This window comes from Poecilia formosa, unplaced genomic scaffold (genome assembly GCF_000485575.1).
Source record: "Poecilia formosa unplaced genomic scaffold, Poecilia_formosa-5.1.2 Scaffold168, whole genome shotgun sequence".
Taxonomy (NCBI): Eukaryota; Metazoa; Chordata; class Actinopteri; order Cyprinodontiformes; family Poeciliidae; genus Poecilia; species Poecilia formosa.
In genome coordinates, this window is record NW_006800107.1 from 1,112,088 (window position 1) to 1,133,402 (window position 21,315).

At 39.6% G+C, this 21,315-nt stretch overlaps 1 protein-coding gene across 2 annotated transcripts in view; it reads left to right on the forward strand.

Annotated features, from left to right (window-relative positions):
• Positions 1-8,515: 8,515 nt before the first annotated feature.
• Positions 8,516-21,315, forward strand: part of LOC103146772 (endothelin-2) — a 32,530-nt gene continuing 19,730 nt past the window's right edge. The window contains exons 1-3 of one of the 2 annotated variants that reach the window (XM_016677842.1): positions 8,516-8,583; positions 18,116-18,306; positions 18,392-18,465. In XM_016677842.1, coding sequence (XP_016533328.1) covers positions 8,575-8,583; positions 18,116-18,306; positions 18,392-18,465 — 274 coding nt within the window. In that variant the 5' untranslated portion in view covers positions 8,516-8,574. The remainder of the gene's footprint in view (positions 8,584-18,115; positions 18,307-18,391; positions 18,466-21,315) is intronic. The other variant, XM_016677843.1, reaches the window with a different exon arrangement.

Genomic DNA, 21,315 nt, shown 5'->3' on the forward strand with positions numbered 1-21,315 from the left:
GCATTTACAGCGTTTTATGTTCGATATGATATTTTTAAGACTCTTCCGTTCCAGTTAAATTTCCAGATTCGGTTTGGTAAAATCCACCTTTCTGTGACCCGTTTAGACGGTTGACGGTTCCTCTGTGGTAACATCTGACCAGTCTGGACTCAGAGTTCTCATTATTTCTCTCATTTATTTAACCTGAATTGAACTTTTTTAATACGTTTTGTTGAATACACCGTTTGTCTCCCGTGGTTAACCACACAATCGTCTTTTTGGATCTCGACCCACCGGTTCTGGCAGCAGCAGAGTTCAGCATGAGGTCCAGTGCGTGGTCAAGGAAGCATTTCACCGACCACCAGAAACCACGGGTCGCTCTTTCTTTCCTTTTCCCAGCATGGCGAAGGAATTTATTCATCAGCTCACCAAATAAAAGCCAGAGAGACTCAGGCTGGGAGAGCGGACGTCCTGTTAGAGGAAAAATAATTATACGTTTTCTCTTGTTGACCAAAATACAACCAAACTGGGCCAAAACACTTCATTATGAATAAGTGAGACTTAAATATTACCTTCCATTTTAAAATAGAGAGGAGTATTAAAGGAAACTTTATTGATTATCTTTTAAAAATAGGGTTTAGAAAGCCAGAAGTGGTGTTCTTAGAGCTAAAAGCAGTTTGTGTCTCATCTTCAGCCGACTGCATCCAAAAATCACAGAGGATTTTTATTTATGGTTTATCAACCAATCAAGTTAATTTATAATGTGCATTTTAGCAACAAGGCAGCTCAAAGAGCTTTACATCATAAAACACAAACATCATCAAGCATCAATCGTTGTATATTGAAGTTCAAAAGCATCTCTAACCAGGTGAGTTTTTAGCCTTTAATGGAGGTCAGTGTTTTGGCTGTTTTGCTGTTTTCTGGTAGTTTGTTCCAGATTTGTGTTGCATAGAAGCTGAATGCTGTTAAATCAGATGGTTTATGTTAATATTCAGAATGAACAAAATAGTTGATGTAAGCAAGGAGCATGTTTGAAGTTCAGTTCACATGATTACATCATAAAATTTAAAGACATTTATATAAAGCAATCTAAAATCTTAAATCCTAAAAGATACTTAAAATATAAAACTTTTAAAAGTTTTTTATGATAGTTATTAGATCAAATTTCTTCAAACATACAATACTCTTATTTACATTTTAGCACTAATGAAGTTCCATACAGTGTTTCAGTTTCACAGCTGTTTGTAAAAATATTTCTTCTCTTTTTTTCTGCTGTTTCATGGATACAGTTTTTTTTTTTAGGATTCAACAAATATTGCAACTTCTGCCCAAAGTCCAGCTTATAGGAACCTCTTTCCTGTCAAGAAATTGAAACTCTTCATGATTTTGCTGAGTAATAAAATGCCGAGTCACTGGTTGCTATAACGATGTCCACCTATTTGTTTAACTTGTAAGGCATTGAAAAAAGTCCCTGAACTGAGCAAATTATTAAACATCATCACACCCTAAGCTGGATATTCTGTGGCACAATCTTCAAAAATCAACCAACTTATGCTGCAATTTTTGGAAAAAAAAACATTAAAAGGTCCCAGATGCTTCAGTCTGATTTAAAAGAGTAAATAATGTCAGTTATTACTCAGGTTGATCAGCTGCAGCCTCTTTCCTCCATCCACAGCAGAGAAACTCGTCCTGCACCACGAACCAGGGGTGAAAAACTGATCCCCAGACTCGAATGTTCGGTAACATTTTCTGTTTTCTCTCCACCTCATGTTCACCTCTCCACTAACTCTCAGCGCTGGGATTTATCAAACATGCGGTCAGGTCACAAATGCAGAAAATGTGCGAACCCTGTCACTGCTCCATGTGCCAGAAGTCCAAGGAGAGAAAACACAAGAGCCCAGAGATCATTTATCATCTGGTGTATGGAGATGAGGTGGTTGACACACACTCAGCGAGAACAAACCCAGGAACGCTCAGGTTTCATTGGTTTCGCTCTCCTCACTGCTGACAGAGACTCTGCTGCCACAGAATGCAGATTACAGCGAGTGGCTTGGAGACGACGAGCCGCCTTGTTCTGAGGTCGGAGGAGGATTTTCAGAAATCTCTAAGACCCTTACTCTAAAGGTTATGATGGTAGATGTATTATAGTGCAATAATAACTTACAGGTAAAAAGGAAAGGCTGTCAGTTGCATAAATGTCTGCTCTCCAGGTCAAAGTAATATAAAATTCTTCAAATTCTTCATATGCTGCAAAATAAATCCATCTGTTTTATGTTCAAGCAGCAGGGATTACTGCCACCTGAGTGACCTGAGGTCCACTCAGACTTACTGTTCTCTACTTTGGGAAAAAACTGTGAGACATGTGTTGAAGTGAGTTGAACTTGTGGACCGTAAACGACTTAAAAATAAAATCCAGTACTGGGAGATTGATCTGCAGCTGCTCAACACATGAAACGACACAAAGCAAAACTTTGATCCGTCAGGATGAAGAAAAGGCAGTAAAACAGGCAGATGAATCTTTGTTGAGCCTGACTTTAGGATCCAGCTCTGCTAACTTGCTAATGCATTAGCAGAGATAATAATTTGGTTAGCTCTGCTGCTAACTTTGAAAACATTCAGCCCATTTAGCTTCCAATACATTTTAGTTGAATAATGTTTGCATTGAAGTTTTAGATAAATATTCTTCAAGTAGTTAGACATTTAATATTCATGCTCTTACTTTGAAGTTTTATGCTCCATTTCCTCAGTACTTAGAGCCACATTTAAAAAAGTTTCAGTTTAAAAAGGTGATTTTATTGAACAATTTGCAAACATACAAGATATAAATCATGTCATTGACACAGTGCATCTTAAACATGGTTGAAATTAGCCTTTTTGCACTTTAGCATAAATTGGTATAACACCATTAGAGGAACATTATGATTAGAGGTTCAAGGTTAGCAGAAACTTTCTGTCTTTTAGTTATAACAACATGCCATTCTCTATTGAACTGGGCTGTGTTGAGATTCAAATTACACAGAGTTATTTGAAAGTGTTGGTGATTTAGGAAGAAAACATTCAGTTCCCTCCCTGCTCTTTAATATCTCCCAGAAAACTGAAATTTCCATCAGTAATCAGTGGAGGATTCTTTTATTGTAGAAAGAAAGTTTCTAGTTTGTTCACCAAGTCAGGCCTGATCTAACCTTTATCTGGCAACAACATGACCCCGAAGCTCAGCATCAATCCTTCAAGATCTTAACGAACTAAGTGAACTTTCCTTCCCAGGGCAGTGATGTGATTTATACATCAAGAAATCTGCAGTCAACAGCCAGAAATCCCGACTTAAAGGTATTCGATCATACCTGCAAGTTCTGGTTCTGGGTTCTTCTCGGTGCATTTGAGACATCCATCTCTACGTTTCACTGTGATTAATCCACAGGAGGACTGCAGAACCAAGAGACAAGACAGTGAAGCATAAAGTCGGAAAATAAGAGTGGATGTTTCCCCAAAGAGACGGCTCTGTGAGGACAGCAGGGCGTTGATCCACGAAGAGGGTCAGGGTTAATCTGATTTTTATTTGGTTTTCTTCCATGAAGCAATGTTATTGCTCATCACTTTCCTGCCAAGTTTTATTTTCCAATGTTTGGAGTTTTCAATCAGGAAATCGCTATGCAGATGTTGCAAAGTCATTAATGTATAGCAACCAGCAGAAAGAAAATCATGTTTAATGAAATATGACCATTGCTGCTGGTGGCATCAGTGGATCTGATCCGGTTTCCTTTGACACTAGAATGAAAATATCAAAGCAAGCTGGACTTCTGGATCAACTTCATGCACTTAAAATGCAACGACACAAATGGACAATTCTCAAACACGGATGATCTGTTGTCTATTTCTATGAGACATGGGATTACTAGAGAATGAACTACTTCGCCTGAGAAGCAGAAAAAGACTTAAAAAACTTAATTTATGTCTTAATAATGCGTCTCCGACGTGACGCTGTTTCCAGGTAATTCGCTTCCAGTTTGGTTTTGATCTGCTGGGAACGGCCAGGTGGCAGAACTGGATTAATCTAAACCTGCTGGTTGAACCACAGGAGAAAAAGGTGTTGGTTTATTTATTCAGTTAATGTTGCTGAGAGAAGCAGAGAGGCGATGGTCTGAAACATGTTGGGGTCACGATCAGGAGAAATGACATAAATACAGTTTAAACTGAATCCATAAAAATGACGTTTGTTCAAAGAAAAACAGGACTTTTCTGTTCCATCAAATCCTTTTTCAGATTTCTGAAGGATTTTCTTATAAGCAGATTTCAAAATAATATTTCTCAGCATTAAACTGTTCCTGCTTCCTGTTTCCTGCTTCCTGTTTCTTCTCCAACTGAGATTATTTGTTACATTTAAGAAACGGAGGTTAAATTTTAACCTGAGTTCATCCAAACCCACCCCCAGCTCCACCGTCTCTCCTTTCTTCCGACCACACTTTATATAAAGGGCATATATAAGTTTACGAGGTCTGACGCTTGGTCAACCTCATCCTCCTCTTCATCCTCCCTCTCTGCCTTCATCCCTGTTTTACAGGAAGCTGCTCGGTTTGCTCTGCAGAGCTTTGATTCCTTTTCTTTATTGACATCCATCACTACAGGACGACTTTGCCTTGCTTTTGTTCGGCTGCTTGTTGTTTTATCACAAGAAAATAAGAATGAGCATGAAAATGGGAGCAAAACGAGATCAGGATTTTTTTATCAGCACACATACATGTGGTTCATTTCCTGGAACAGCTGGAGTCAGCAGGAATCCAGCTGAAAATAAAACTGTCTTTACTGTCACTGCAGTGATGCTGCGAAACCAGAGCTGAAGGAAACATGACAAATATTTACAGAAACATGAATGAGATGTTGTCTTCCTGTCAGTAAAGCCTGGATGACGTCTGGGAGGTTTATTCATTTCACTCAGCAGAAACTGTGTCCGCATGTAGCTGGTGATCTGGCCTCATCCACACATAACCTCCGTTTAATATCACTAACAATGATTCATAATGAAAACTGCAGCCTAAGTGGAGATTTGCAAATTCTCATTTTTTGTGTTTGTGTTTGGAAACTGGAGATTTGGAGGTGAAAGCAAGACAGACTGCAACAAATAATGCTGACGAACCGTTACTGTAACCATAGTTACTGTTCGGCCGTAACCATAGTTACTGTTCGGCCGTAACCATAGTTACTGTTCGGCCGTAACCATAGTTACTGTTTGGCCGTAACCATAGTTACTGTTTGGCCGTAGCCATAGTTACTGTTTGGCCGTAACCATAGTTACTGTTCGGAGGAAAGATGACTAATGTTTGTTCAGACACTTTTTACTTGTTTTTTTATAAGCCCAGCTGCTCGAGTTTTATTTACGTTTAAACTAATTCAACTTCTCTGTCTGTGCACACAGCGAATCTCCTGGCGCCACGTTTAATCCCTAACAGGAAGTTTGGTTGTTTTGAAGGATTGTGATTGGCTGAGAGGTGTTAGTTTAGTGCTACACTGCCCCCTGTTGGTTTGGCATGTTTAAAATAAAACTCAGTAATGTAATTCAGTGGATTGGTGTGGATGAAAACTTTTCTCAAGCCAATCAGGCGTTGATGAGATTATTTTATGGAAACGAATATCTTCACTACATCATTTTACATATGGACTCGGCCTCATTGTGCAAATAAAAACATATTAACAAATATCTGTTCTCTGCCTATAATTAGGCCAAAGTCGGGTCAAAGTTTAATCAAAGATTTTGATCTCAGAGAGAGCATGAAGTGTTTCCAATGATATTCAGTTCCTAAGTATTAGAAAGTGAATATCAAAATGTTTCTGATGATCATCTGCATCATAGGTTCCACTGAATCATCTTTAAGTTTTAGATTTGTTGTCATTTATCTGAACTTTGCACTTTCTAATCCTTGGATGAAATTACTGGGATGTTCACTTATTTGAAAACTGCAAAATGTTTTGCTCTCAGGAAAAAAAAACAATTTTTCTGCAGCATGACAGGCTTCAAAGAATCTCAAATAAAGGAAGAAATACAGTCATTATTTAGCGACTGCATCATGTTTAATGCATTTGTTGAAAGTCCTTGGGGGGAATGGCTTGATTTTTGGTTGATGGAGTTTACACTGAATTTATTCTAATGTATTTTTCATCTTTATTCTTGCCCAGCTGTTGAGGCGACTGAGGCTGCTGGACTTTTGCCTTCCTTCTCTGGGAACAGCCATGATGTTTATTTAATCATTACTTGATTTATAGTAATCTTTTTGAAGTGTTGAGTTTCACTGTAACTGATTTAAAAACATTTTCTATGATCTTGCAGTCTGCTGGGCTTTTTTAAAGCTAATCCTCGGTTCGCCCAGGGAGTTACTTCAGATGGGGTTCTGGGTAACTTGTGGTTGCAGAGCTGGTGGCTGTTTGGCATCCCAGAGCCAGGACATGTGTATGCAGAGTGGCCTTGGAGCAGAAGTGTCTGCATCCAGCCCTCAGAGCGTATGATGTGGTGTCTGCAGAATGCTGTCGGTGCATGTTTGAGATGCAAAAACACTTCCTGAAGTGAAGCTAAGCAAAAAACACCGAGGGATAATTATGAGTCAAAATGGAGCAGCCAACCTGGCCAGACAACCACAGATCCATTCAGTGGCACATGTTTCTTCGCGGGAATATGTGTTTCCAATTATTCAAATGAATTTATGAGCGCCACAAACTGTTCAGTGGCTGAGAACAACTTATTTTTATTCCAAAGTAAGCCATCTGTTTGAGCCTCCAAGGAGAACTCCCTGTAGTCCGTCATGGAGACAGGACATCCATCAGAGAAGAAAAATTAGCAGTAATTTATCCCTCCAATACTTCCCCCTGATCTGGACCATATGCTTGCATTTTTCATGGTAAAAGAAAAAAATGAGAGGAAACAGATCAAACTCTGAGGGGAGGAAGTAAAAATCACAAAAACAGAAAAGTTCATCTACCTACCATGAAGTATTTACATAAGGTTTAAATGTAGGTCTTCTTACGGCGTGCTAACGCTACGTATGCTACCTCACCTCATCCAGGATCTGATAATAGGAAACTTTCCAATTAGTCATATTTCCGTCTCTGCGTCGGACTGAGTTTCTCGTCTCTAAAAACAGAAGTTTCTCTGATAAAATGCTGATCCCACTTTTTACTGACTGACTGAAAGTACTAGATTATTTCTGAACTACACAATTATTTTTTGTTCTCAGACACATCGATAAACCATATCTACCATAAAATAAAACAAACATCAATGCAGGAATGGGAGGTTTTCTCTGGAGCTTCCAGCTTCTGGCGATGCAGGAATTTGATGTCTCCTGTTCCTGTTAACCTCCTGCTGCTTTTCAGTGTCACAGTTAAAACCACAGAATGCACATTGTTAAAGTATGGCCTTTATTTATGCTGCAACGAGCAAAAATATGCAATATTTTAGAAATGTACTGTAATCTGCAGCATAAATAGGTCCTGTTGAGGTTTGAAGACGTGCTTCAGACTCGATCAGTCGGTGCTCTGCAGTTTATAACATACCTTCATGCTGTGGACAGATGGGAACCTGAGGGGAAAACAGCATGGAGAGTTTATCTAGACTCTGATAAATGAAGTGATAAATGGACAAGAGCTACAGTAGGGAACTTTGATCACTGCACAATAAAAGCTCAAAGCTAAATCAAACAGTTCTTCAGTTCAACAAACAGCGTTTCAGGTGTCATAATATAGCCAAAGCCTCCCTGCATGTTATTGTAGACTTTACCTAATGTCTTTAATATGTGATGTTATCAGATGAACGGCCTCAGCGATGATTGGATTTAGTTTATGGAGATAAAACACAGAAAAGAAACACATTTTCTCACTTGTTTTTCATTTTCTAACATCCAGATTTTATTCTGTTCTCCTGCAGCAGTTCACATTTTAAGGGCCTAAAAGTGAAACGGTCACTTTCACTGAGACACTGTGGGATGTCAGCAGTTTCACAATCTGGTTTTGGTGCTTGGGGAACATAATTCTTCCTTTAGAAAACACATGACATTCAGCATGTAGTCAGCAGATGAAGAGCTGACATTCATAAAGGAACCAATCTATTGTCAAAGTCGCTAACATCACCAAAGGGGATGGAGTTGGAGTTGCATTTTCCACAGAGGGTTAAACACGCTCCTCCTTTCTTACCCTGCTGAATGAGACAGAGAACAGGCACAAGAGGAAGGACAGAGCAGAGTGTCTGGTGATTGTTTAATATTTTATGGTTTTCTGCAGAATTATTGTATTTTGTCCAACATCAGACCCCCCCCACCCTGTTTGACTTCAGGTACAGAATCATGTTCCTTTTCTCTCAGAGACTTTTGTCTCATCCGTTCACAGAATATTTTTCCAAAAGTTTTCATTAAGAAGATTTTTTAGGGGACGGATCTTTGTGACCTTTTGGTTAAAACTCTCCCATCTTTATTACTGTTGAATCATGACCTCTGACCCTTACTGAGGACGTGAGGCCTGCAGGTCTTTGCATGCTGGAGCCTCCAGAGTGAGTCAGGAGCTGTTGGAGTGTTTTGGTGCTCCAGATTTACCCAGTCAGCTCAGGGAGAGCTAAAGATGCTGCAGGTTTGTGCTGCCAAACTTCTTCTTTCATTTCTTTCTGCTCCTTTTGCACCGTAAGGCTCACTCCTCATACCTGATTTAGATCTGAACTACCAGTGAGACTTGGGCCATGAAGTTTGTCATGCAGTGAACTGTGAATGCAATTGGTGAGTTGTGAATAAAATGTTTGTTTGTTTTAGCATGCTAGTGTTGGTAGCTAATGCTAACTGGTTTGGGCTGCATTTGCAGCTGATGGTAACATAGTTCAGCATTTTAAGAACTTATTGAATTTAAGTTGGTATCATAAATGAAAATGCCTCTTAGGCAGGTAATGCATTCTGTGAGATATTAATATGGCACATAAACCAGTGAAAAACCTTGAATTATTGGTGAGGAATATTCAAATTATACACATTTGTGAATATAACTGCATGTATTTGTCTGATTTATGTGAACACAAGAACCATTGAAAAATGTCTAGTTAAGTTTTTAACTAGCAGTGATAATAATTTACTAGTCCTGTTAATTTTAATGCTGGCCAGGTGACCTTATGGAGTTTAAAGATACTGAAATCAGATAAATAAAATCATGGACCGTCTTTGTTTAATGTGTCTCAGTTGGTAACTTTGCTGATTTGTGTCTTCTTTGCATTTTCAACAAACCTTGTGCACATTAACTTTGAAAGTTAGCTGCAGTATTGCACATATTCCTGTTTATTTTATGGGTTATTCTATGTATGTTTAATTTTTTGTGGTGTTTCCTTTAATTTCTCCAGATATGTGGCACTAAAAACAATCATTATCCTCTATTTCTTAATAATTTCTGATGTTAGCTCCAGTAGTCGTTCCGTCTGAGTTTACATAACATCTATAGTACCATAATCAGTGCTACATTTAGCCTTTGTAACCGTCTGATAGATGTCAGTGACTTTGTTCTCATCTGTTCTTGATGTTAGGTGTTGGGTTTAGAGACATGATGTTTTACTTACTCAGCCTCTGAACTCTAAAGAAATCTGCAGAGAGGGAAATACCTCTGGTACTCCAGGCATGCAGATACATTTCTGCTTCTGATGGATTTACGTTTCAGGAGAAGTGAAGAATTGATTCAGTGACCTGTCGCCATGCCAACGCATGTATCCATGTCCTAAATAAACCTGAGAAGTGTTTTTAAAGGAGCACAAATGTCTGTTTTTATACCCAGACTGCTCTTCTGTTCATCCAGCAGCCTTTTCCTTTTCTTTAGACCATCAAACTTTATGATTGCATTAACTTATGAATGCCAACAAGCCACGTTTAATCTTCAACCTCGCAGCCTCAGTTTCTGTTATTCATGCCAGTTTTCAATTTAAGTTGAATTGTAGCATTCCTGTTGCGGTTCTTTTGGCTTGAAATGACACTAAAGTCAGTAAATATACCATTTATGAAGCAACATGTAGTTCTCCATTAAAGTCTCAGGAATTGGCTGCAAAATTATATTTGAAAATGTGTTTAGATTTTTATGTAGAAGAGCAGAAAATCATGCAGTTTTTTAAACAAGGGAACACAATAGTATTTTAAAACAGTTTTAATTAAAATTTGTTTTATTTGTGTTGTATAATTATACAAAGTTCCTACTGAAAAATCTGGATTTTTTTCACCATTTTAGGTAAATATGGAGAAAGTGAAGATTTGTCTGATTTGATTAAGGATGAAATGATTTTCAGTATTTCATTTTATCAGAGGTTTGATTTTATCCTTCATTTACCGTTCCCTATGTATTCTTTGTGTCCTTCCTATAAGTAACCAGATTACATGTCGGTAGTTAGAGTAATAAGTTACTTATGGAATAATTCAGCGTAAAGTTGGGATATTTTGTTAATAAATTCTCAGACTTGATTGGAAATAAGCGTCAATGATCGATCCTTGTGAAATGTTTCCTCTGTTCCGTGGTTTTGAATTAAATCCTTCACAAGAAACTGACAAGGTTCACTTAAGATCCCAGAAATTAATCCTAATTATGAACAATTACATCAGCCAAATGCAAATATTGATTCTCATCTTAGCGTACGGTTTATTTTTGAAGCAGTGAATTTCTGACTCACAGGACTTTTTACAAATTTACTTTAAAAATGGTTTAAACTCAACAAAGTCTTTATGAATGTGAAAGTCCATTAAAAATGCCAACTTTGCATTAAATTTTCATTATTTACAAAATCATGCAAAGTTGGCACTTTAAATGGACTTTTAGGGCAACTTTGCATTAAAAGGGTCATTATTTACCTCATGACATCAGTCAGACATTCATAAAGACTTCTTCATGTTCATGACAGTCTCATGTCAGTCTTATTCAACCCCCTTCAAATAAAGCGTTACCGGAAAATTATTAGCATTAGAGATTATGACATGCAGGACCAAATAAACAGAGCAAGCATTAACTCAGGACCAGGTTGAATAAATCAGGTAACAAGTCATAGAAAAAACAATAAATCTATTAATGTCTTGACCTGTGAAAAAGTTTTAAAAATTTCTCTTTCGCCAACAGTGTTTGTTATTTTATGAAGCTGCTGCTTAGCTGAAGCCTTCTCCTTTCTCCTTCTCTTAAGATTAAAACTGAACTTACAAAAACAGATCAGGTCCCAGGACGACCAGGCCGACTTGGACCGGACCCGATCCATACTGGAGCAGAAATGAATCGATCTGACGGAGCTGCTGTAGGAAATGATCAGGCAGTTACCAAAGCATCCAACAGTGAAGGAGAAGAGCGTAGATAGGTAGTCTTCCTTCGACAGCGTTGCCAGACTCTGGTGAAGCAGGTTAAAGGTTTGGAGCTGCAGCCTGGTGGCTGCGTCTGCAGTCTGGGTCTCTGGTTTGGGAACATTTCTCTGGGAGGTAAAGGAGCCGCAGCAGTTCATCCGTTCTGCTTCATTTCTGTTTGGCAGCGATCAAGGACTTTGTCGCTACGCGTTTTAAAAAGCATAATTTAATTTAGCAGCACCCGGAGGGCCTTTTTCTGCTTTCTTCTTCTTCTATTAATTTTTAAGCATATTAAGATGTTCCAGAAATCTGTAAATAACCTTCGAAATGAGATCCATCTGGTTCAGTTATTTCTTCCAAGCAGGCTGGGATTAAAAGCTCACATTCAGGTCACACAGCTTCTGGTCGCTGCTGATTAAGAAGCAAATTCATTATTTGAAGGCATGTCTGGAATCCTTGAAGACTTCTCCAACAATCTGGCTGATTAAATACTAACAGGTTCCTCCTTCAGACAAACCTGATGGTCTGAAGCTCAGCTGGATAAAGAACCCAAAGCAGCTGTGAATCATTCAGTTTGGATTTGAGATCTGGTGCCTACACAGAGCCAAGACAACACAAAGATCAGTTTGTGTTGTCTTTGTAGGCTTCGTCTTCCTAACCTCCATATTTCTCTCCCTTTCCAGCTGCCATCAGTACAGAGAATTTATCAACCTCCCCAGCACTCCCAGTACTCCCAGTAGGGAGTTTCCACAGCTTTTCCGCAGGTGCTGAGTGACTTCCACACACCGGGAAACAGATGTTAACATTTGTGGGATTTTAGTGAAGGTAGGAGAGGAGGCGGCCTGGTTCTGTCGCAGGTTTCAGTTTGCATTACAACAAAAGTTTTTCATCTTGAATTTCTGGTGACTTCAGTAAAAATCCATTTCAGTCCCTTCTGGTCTGTTTCATGAAAGTGAGCAGCTGCCCCTGCAGGACAGGAAGTTCCTCACTGACCACAGGACACGTCAAACTGAAATGAGGCTTTTTATGTTCCTCTTGGACCGATAAAGGAACATATCCTTTGAGTTTGAGTCATTTTGGTGCTGATGCTCTCTTATCAACTTAACATTTTCTGATTTTGTTCACATATTTAACTCTGAACCTGCCCATCTACTGGACTCTGACCCGTCTCCTTCCTGAACTGTTTGCAGTTTGAGTCGATCCAGATGCCACCTCCAGGCGCTTAGGAATCAGAAACACGCATGAACCTGACTCTAGGAGCTCTGCAGTCTGTGCTGGCTTCTTTTGATTTTTCCATCATGTCAACGTGTTTGATGTGCTGCTTTGAAATGAAAATCTGTAAAATAGCTCAAAGAACCACAGCATCATCATCTGCACTTTTCTTATCTTTCTAAAATCTTTTTTCAAAACTTCTGAAGTAGTAGAATATAAAATAAAATCTAAGATGTACTTAAAAGATTATTGAGATTTAATGGAGTAAGAAAAACTTCCAGTCAGGTCATTTGAGTTCTTTCTTTTGGAAAAGCTGCAGCCCGTTTCAGAGCCGTGACCGTCCCACAGCAGTTTGTGCAACTTTCACTAAATCCACCGAGTCTTGAAATGCAACACTGCTGCTCTTTATGGGTCTATGAAGACATGAAAAAACAACAGAAAAGGTTAAAGGAATGTGGCTCAGAGCATTTTATGATGCTGTCGTGAAAGCAGAGATTACCAGAGAGGTTTTTGAAGAATTTCACAGGATTGTCTTCCAAAAAACACGAGTCTGTCTGCTGTCTCTCCATTAATGTTTCTATTTTGTGTTTTCTTCTTTTAACAATCATTTTTGTTGTTGTCTGGTTGGTTTTACCCATGAAAACAATCATTAATCTTTCTTATTCTGAAACATAAATTACAGCTGGATAAAATTTTGCTTTTATTTACTTCTGACTTTTTTCCATTGATTGCAGTTTTAAAAGTTTCCTCTCTCTCTCTCTCTCTCTCTCTCTCTCTCTAATTGTTAAAAGCTTTTCAAACATTTCCACAAACTTCTTCAAAATGTGTCAAATATGAAACAGGTGAATTTGCATCAACAATGCTTCATCATTCAGTGAGTCTTTTACTTTATATACAAATAAAATCGTTTCCAGTTTATATCCAGAGTAAAACAGGAATTTAACTCTTTCATGGCGTCGTTTGCCAGGAGAGAAGATCAATGAGATATTAAAACATTTTAGATAAGTCATATCTAGCATAATATTTCTCTTCAAACGGTTTTCAATTCGGTTTTATATGTTATAAAATAACATTTAACATATTTACTCAACTTTCCAGCAGCACACTGACCAATGGTATCCAAAGCTTTTTTAAATCTACAAATATATCTACAAAATAATGTATTTTGTCTTTTCAGGAACATATTTCATTAAATATTTCCATAAAGGCCGTTGAATTTGAATCATTTTTATGAAACCATGCTGATCTCTGCATAAAATGCTGCCAGTTGCTTCACAAATCGAATCAGCAAACATATAATTTCACTAAAAAAGTTTTTATTTCAGGATTTGAGAAAAATATTTGTCACTATTTTCATGAGGTAAAATAACTTTGACTACTGTCATATTTTCAGAAAAAACAATTTTTCGCAGTAATATTCTGTGTAATGTTGGCAGTTTATCATATTGTTTTGTGGTATTTTTGCCTCCCGTGGCATTTTAATAACATTGAGAATTTGACTCTTCTGTAGTATAAAGACATTTTAATAGCAAAGTTTCATTTGAGAGTTTAACTGCTTCATTTATTTGCTAAAGTGTGATTTAATAACCATTTAGAGGTGCATAAAAACTGACTTTAATTGGGATTCCTATGGTTTTATTCTAGGGGAAAGTCGTTTTGAACATGAAGAAGTTAAAACTGTAAAATCCAAATATGCACCCCTGTGTTTTTAAGATACTTAAAAGATAGTGTTCATTATTAACACATGAGATGACCTCTTATGTAATCCTGGAAAAACATTAAGTCATTACTCATTTTTACGACAAAAACAACAGAATAAGTCAAAGCGGCCTGTTTGAGCTGGAGGTGTTAAGGGACTACCAAACGTTTCAGGTTCCGACCCAAACTCTACAGACGGTTTATTTGACAAAACCACAATCCCTCCCTAAAATGTACATTGCCACAGTTCCCATGAGCAGACATTATCTCTAAAGTGAACATAAAAAACATTTTCTTTGGGAAAAATCAGATGCTAAGACTCACAAATGAGTCTGCAAGATGAAATAAAATCCAAGGGGCTGGACAGATGCAGTAATCTCCTACTGAGGGACTCATGGCTGATTATTTGGTTTAATAACACATTAGCTATTTAGCAGGACAGATATGTGCTGTGGGACTCTGGGGCATCTGGGTGGCTTTTAAGGACCTGACCTTGTCAACGTTCTTGGTATAAGTGGATCTTGTTCATGAACAGCATCTGATGGAGATCACGGTGTCTGGTTTGGAAACCTGGGACGGCATCGTTGCTTTTTGCAGATACTTTTGTTCTCTTGGCTTCTTCAGACCGTGACCTCCACCATCAACTGGAGTGAGTGTAAAGTGGTGAGGAAGAGAGTCAGCTTCACATTTCTACAGTCCTGGTCCATAAAAATATGGACTGTCAAAAAAACCAAACTAATTGAAAAGCCTGTTCACCTCCTCGCCTGTGGGGGCGCTGCACCAAGAACCACAGAAGGAAACAACACAAAAAATGAAGAAAACATAAGTACAACTTCCTCCTTCACAAAAAAGTGTAAACAAAATTAGAGTAGTGTCAATTTTTTTTTTTTTTGCAGTTGTACAACTGCGAAAAAGCAGCTATTTCTTCTGCTAGCGCTAAACTAGCCCGTTTGTATTTACCCAGAATGCCTTGTGCTGTCGTCCACTTCATGCATTTAGAGCAGTCTCCTGTCCGCTTGACATTTACATATCAAAGTGCACTTTACCAAAGCGAGCCCAGGTTTGTAGGCGAACAGAGTGGTAAATCTGACTCTAATCCTTCTGTCCTTTTTGCTAATATCTGATTTGCATAATCTCGAGTAGCTGCTGATCTCCTTCACATCTGTTTCTTTAAAGTTCTCACAACGCATTTCTGTCGTCAGCCGCTGATGTTTTCCTCGGCCTACCTGCTTGATGTCTGTTTCTTGGTATCCCAGCGGTTTGTTTCTTCTTCCAGATGGTTTTCTCTGGCTGTGGCCAGTGTTTGTTCGCTGGCTCTGATTGATTCTCCATCGTCACATTTTACCATGGAGAGCTCTCTGCGTCTAATGTCCGTTGAAACCTCAAACTGCAGAACGGCTAGCAGTTGATAAATGTTCAGTTGCTCTTAATTCTTGCAACATCTTTTGGAAACTTGATACGTATTAGAAATATTGGTATAATCTTATTCAAATCCGTCACCTCTGTGTTGGTTCAGTTGAACTAACTGTGATTTTCATGGGAAGGAAAATTCAATGTGCTTTGAATCTGAGTCTCCAACAGATCTGATCTGATTTTAGGTGAAGGTCTTTGCAGGCCTGCAGTCGGTCCAGTTGGAGGGAACAGCGCTGTGAGAGATGCTCAAAGCTTTGGATGTTGCTGCAGAACCCAAACCTGCAGCTCTAAACTGATCCACAACATTCGCCTCGACCTGCTGGGTTTCCTCGGTCTTCATGATCCTGGTTGTTCTCTGATGTGCGCAGTAAACGTTTTGACATTTTCACGGAACAGTTGCTTTAATACCCAGATAAAATTACACACAGGTGGACTCAGTTTACTTTAATCGGTGTGGAAGTCATGTGATACTCTCAGGTTTTAGCAAAAAAAAAAAAGAATCTAGGTTTATTTCTGTTGTCCACTAATGAGACCCTGCCTGTTTATGTTTCCTCTTTTATTGAGGTGAATCACACATGTTGGGACAGCTTGTTCATTTCATGGGGTTTACAAGGTCTTTTGGAGCTGTTTTTGGGGGAACCCAACCAAGTGACTGTTTGGAGTCCTATTCACCACAGGATCTGCTTCCCAGATGTTTGGATTGTCCCTGTGAACGTCCTATGATGGTTTACCACAACGTTTATCCTCGGTTAGACTGACAGAAAGTCAGCGAGACAGCTTCCCCTAAACCTGGCCCCCGAAAAGATAAAACAGCCACTGAGCTGCTTTTTGAAGTTTTGTCGTTTTCCTGGTGTTTTCTTCCAGCTGACCTCGGAAGAGACCCATTAACAAAAATGCAGAAATATTACCTGCCAAAGTAGTAGTGAAGCTGAAAACGGCTCGTTTGGGACTGAAATGATGAATGGATGATAAAGGATTTGTAACATCCTCCATCAGTGTTCTTGTTGGGCTGAATGAGTGAACACAGACCTCACCCTCCCTCAGTGTCACCTGGAGGACGGTGAACAGCCGTGAAGCCGATGTGTTGGTAAAATAAGGCCAAAGTCTCAGCCTGTCACTCAGCAGAAGGTGTTTCTGATCGTCTGAACCCCGGATAACGGAGGGAGAGCATCTCTGGGTCTCTGACAGCGTCTCTGGGTCTCTGACAGCATCTCTGGGTCTCTGCCAGCGTCTCTGGGTCCCTGACAGCGTCTCTGGGTCCCTGACAGCATCTCTGGGTCCCTGACAGCGTCTCTGGGTCCCTGACAGCGTCTCTGGGTCCCTGACAGTGTCTCTGGGTCCCTGACAGCGTCTCTGACAGCGTCTCTGGGTCTCTGACAGCGTCTCTGGGTCTCTGACAGCGTCTCTGGGTCTCTGGGTCTTTAGTTTGAAACGGGTCTGGGTGAAAACCTGAACAGAGACGCCTGGTGAAGATTCAGACTCCAAACATCTGAGTGAAAATGTCCGACTGACGATGAGGAGATGCAGAAACGACCTGCGATCAGATCCAAAATGGAGGAGAAGCTGGATGAGCTCAACGAGACATCCATCCATCCATCCATCCATCCATCCATCATCCATCCATCCATCATCCATCCATCCATAATCTGTTTATTCATCCATCCATCCATCCATCCATCATCCATCCATCCATAATCTGTTTATTCATCCATCTGTTCATCCATCCATCATCCTTCAATTCCTTCATTTCCTGTTGTCCATTCATTGCTCATCCATCTATACTATCATACATTTTGTTTATCCATCCATCCATCCATCCATGGACAGCTGGATGTTCTCCTCCTTCTATGGAGCTGAATGTATGGTTCAGGTCCCAGAGCATCATACTACCACCACCGTGTTGAACAGTAGTTTTGATGTTCTGGTTCTGAGCATCCTGTTAGTTTTACAGCAAGTGAAATCAGACACACCTTTCTAAAAGCTTTCCTTTGTCTCTTCAGTCCACAGACGTTTTTCCCCAAAGTCCTCGAGATCATCAAGACTTTTTCTGGAAAATGTGAATCGGACCTCTGTGTTCTTTTGGGTCAGCAGTGATTCTCCCATTTTTGGCCAGTCTCTCTCTCTTATTGTTGAGTCATGAAGTAGAAACCTTAACTGAGGCAGTGAGATTCTCATCCTGATCATGGAGGGACATGAGGTCAGAAAATGAGGTTAATCACAGCCGATGACCAGATTGAAACTCTTAGTGAGGAAAAACAGAAGGAATCTGTGAAGTGGAAAAACGTTTCCAGACCATTGCAGACAGGGTAGCATGGATGTTTTTCCTTCTTCACGGGTGTGTAGATTAAAAATAAACAGGGCAGCTTGGTGTGTGAGGATGGCTTTGTGAGGGAATCCCTGGAGAACTCCAGGTTACGGAGGAGAGCCGAGCAGAGCGGACCACAGTGAGAGCGTGACACAGGTCAACCAGAGGAGGCTTTAATTTATGGTTCTCATTGCAGGAGCTGCTTCTCCTCTGCATCCTCCTCCTCCTCCTCCTTCCTCTCCGCCTGTTATCACCCAGCTCATTATCCTCTCTGCTGCTGGAGCGTGCAGACGCCTCTGAGCCCCTCCATACCGGGGTTTTCCTTCAGCGCCACCTGAGCGGATCCGTCTGGACGTACGAACACAACGCTAACATTCAGACCCGCAGGTGTTCAGGTCTACAGCAGCCACGTTTCTGCAGGATTTATCGGTTGGAGACTAAAGAGTTTTCTTCTTTCGTTTCTCACCTGGAGGCTGCAGAGCAGCATGGACTTCACTCACTTCTGGCTTCTCGCCACGACTCTGATGCTGATCCATCAGTTTCAAGGTAAGACCCGTTCTGAACTTCATGATTTAGTCTTACTGTTGATATGGGTGAGGTTCTGTCTCCAACCAAACTGAGGACTTTGCTTTAAAATTGCTTCAATATGCATCTTCTCACTGCATACAGCATTACAGTGAGGCAGCTCCAGCTCTGTGATCTCATGAGGTTAAAGGACTGTGTCACTGGGTAACTGAGGACACATAGTGCATGTTTTTCTTCTATAATTACTCTTGGAAGTCCCGGCTTTAACATCAGCTGCATTGCAGAGGATGAGGGAATTTGACAGGATAATGGCAGCTGAGTAATCTGAAGGGCTGGAACCGACCAAAGGTGAGAAAACGTAATAAATGGGATGAAAGCATCAAATCTGGGTGTGGACAGAAAATACGTTTTTCTGCTAATTGCAATCTGATGGTCAGTTTTGAGCCTGGATAAAATCCCAGTTTGTCTTTTTTAATTAAAACATGTTCAGGTTTGATGATGAAAAGTGAAATAAAAGCAACACTCTGCTCATTTGTTCCAGAAAGTGAATCTGTTTCAGTTGGAAGTTGATTATTTGCACCACAGCTGAGGCAGGTTTGTCTCTGAGTGCTTGTAGCTGAAGGCGAGTGTTTTAAAGAGATTTCTGTGAAAAACGTGTAAAAGCCTGGTCTGATTTGGCTGAAAGGTGTTAATACATTAGATTTTTGTCTTGTGGTAACATGCAGTCACTCCTTCCTTGACAGTTTCACACTTATCCACAGACTTTGGTGGATAATAATAATTAGAAGCATCACTCAGGGTGGGACCAGCCCAAATTTGGGGTGTTTGTGTGCTGTTATTCAGTCAGAGAGGTAATTTATGGATTCTTTATTTCCCTGTGGTAAATTGATCCTTTTTGCAGTTGTGTGCACTGATGAGCTCTGCAGGACAGAAGGACATTTGTAACGCCTTCAAGAAACCAAATATGTGAGGAAAACGTTCCCTGCCTGCTGGATAATGCCTGAGGAATGTAATGCAAAACATCACAGGGGGTTCATGTCTGCACACAGGAAAACCTGGAATGTGTTTGACCCTGGGGCTGCTGGCCCTCTACCTGCAGGTTCCTGTCTGCCCCTGCGTCAACCCAGCAGATAAAACATGAAGGATCACAGGCAGCTCTTTGTGTGCTGCAGAATTTAATTTTAAATTAGATTTACAATTGAATTTGCACCCTTGTTCTGCTATGACGGCAAGAGTAAGTGGTGAAAACAAAACGTCCCCTCAGGCTGGTACATCTCATGCTCAGTCAAAGACCCAGGATTAGTTTTAAAAGCTTTCTCATTTCACATGAATCCTTTCTAAGTTATAGATGCTGTTAAATCCAGAGATTGGTAGGAGAAGGTATGTAATCTAGAGTTTATGAGTTTGGCTGCCACTCCCTGGTTTAGGTTTACCTCAGACTGTTAGGAGGAATCTGCATACAGAATATCAGTGCTTCTGTTGATGATGCTTAAAAGCTCACAAGAACCCCACTTTAATTCAGTTTAATTTGAATGTTATAAAGGTGTAAAAATAGAAAATGAAGTCATAAATTTAACAAATCTCTGACCACCAGCCTGAACGCCCTGGTCTCTCATGACAAAGAGACGTCAGATTTCAGCTTCATAAGTTTCTTTTACAGCTGCAGAAAACGTCATGCATCCGTTTCCTCTGCAGCTCATCGTTTCCCTGACCTGCTGGACCGACTGGAAGCTTTAAAGCTCCTGTCAAAAACAGCTTTTAACATCATAAATTATTATTTTATTTTGTAAAACAACCTGATGCAAAACAGCACAAAAAATTATCTAGTTGTGCATCTTCCTATTTTTTTATTATTCTTTCATTTACCATTTAAGATAAATAAATTAATCTTCACCATTCCAGGATTGTTTTGATCACATTCAAAATGCAATTATTGAAAACATTAACAAATTCTGTATTAACATTTTACATTGTTTTTCACCATGTAAAAAAGATGTTCACCTTCTCTAATTCTACAATAATTAAATGACCAGATTATGATGTCACTGCTCTGTAGTCTTCTGATTGGTTGATTCACACCTGTGGATGTATTTTAAGGCAACACCTCAGACAAACATCTTTGTATTTAAACCTCTAAATCTATTCAACAAGATTACCTGTGCAAAGAACATTCCAGGTTTTTCTGCAAGATACTTTAAATCTCTGAAAACCTTTAAATAGATGATTTAATTTATAAATTGATGAATACTGAGACTGGAGGTTTCCCTCATTAAACTGGTTTGGCTGAAATGCAGCCAAACCAGTTTAACCAGTTTAACCAGTAAGCAGCAGTGTATTTAAGTTAATTTGCATATTCTGGGTCAGATTTGTTAGATTAATTCAGAGTTAATGGATAAAAAGCCTTTATATGATGAACACATGTTGAAACGGCCCAACATCAGGTCTCATTTAGTTCTCCCCTGACATTCAGGCCAGCCTAACTGCATCTAGTCTCATTTAGGTCTGGAGTCTTCAAATTTAAGACCTGAATAAAGAATAATTAGTACAACTTAATGTTTTAGATGCCTGTCTCTGCAGGCATCTGAAACATTAATGTGTTCCTCTCTGTCTGCCATCCGAGATGTGGAGGAAAGTAAGAAAAAGCAGAGCAGAACCTGCCTGCTGTCTGTGCAGAGCCGGCCCGGTTCTGGATCCGCTCCTTTCTGCAAGAAACGGATGCTAGACCCAAGGCACCTGATATTTTATTAGCAGATAGAGTCATCTTCAGCCTTTATCCTCCTTTTGTTCTAAATCCGATTTGAAGTTGATTTGTTTGTGTTTAATAATTAGATGAATATTAAAAATAATTTTATTGGTCGCATATTCAAAACT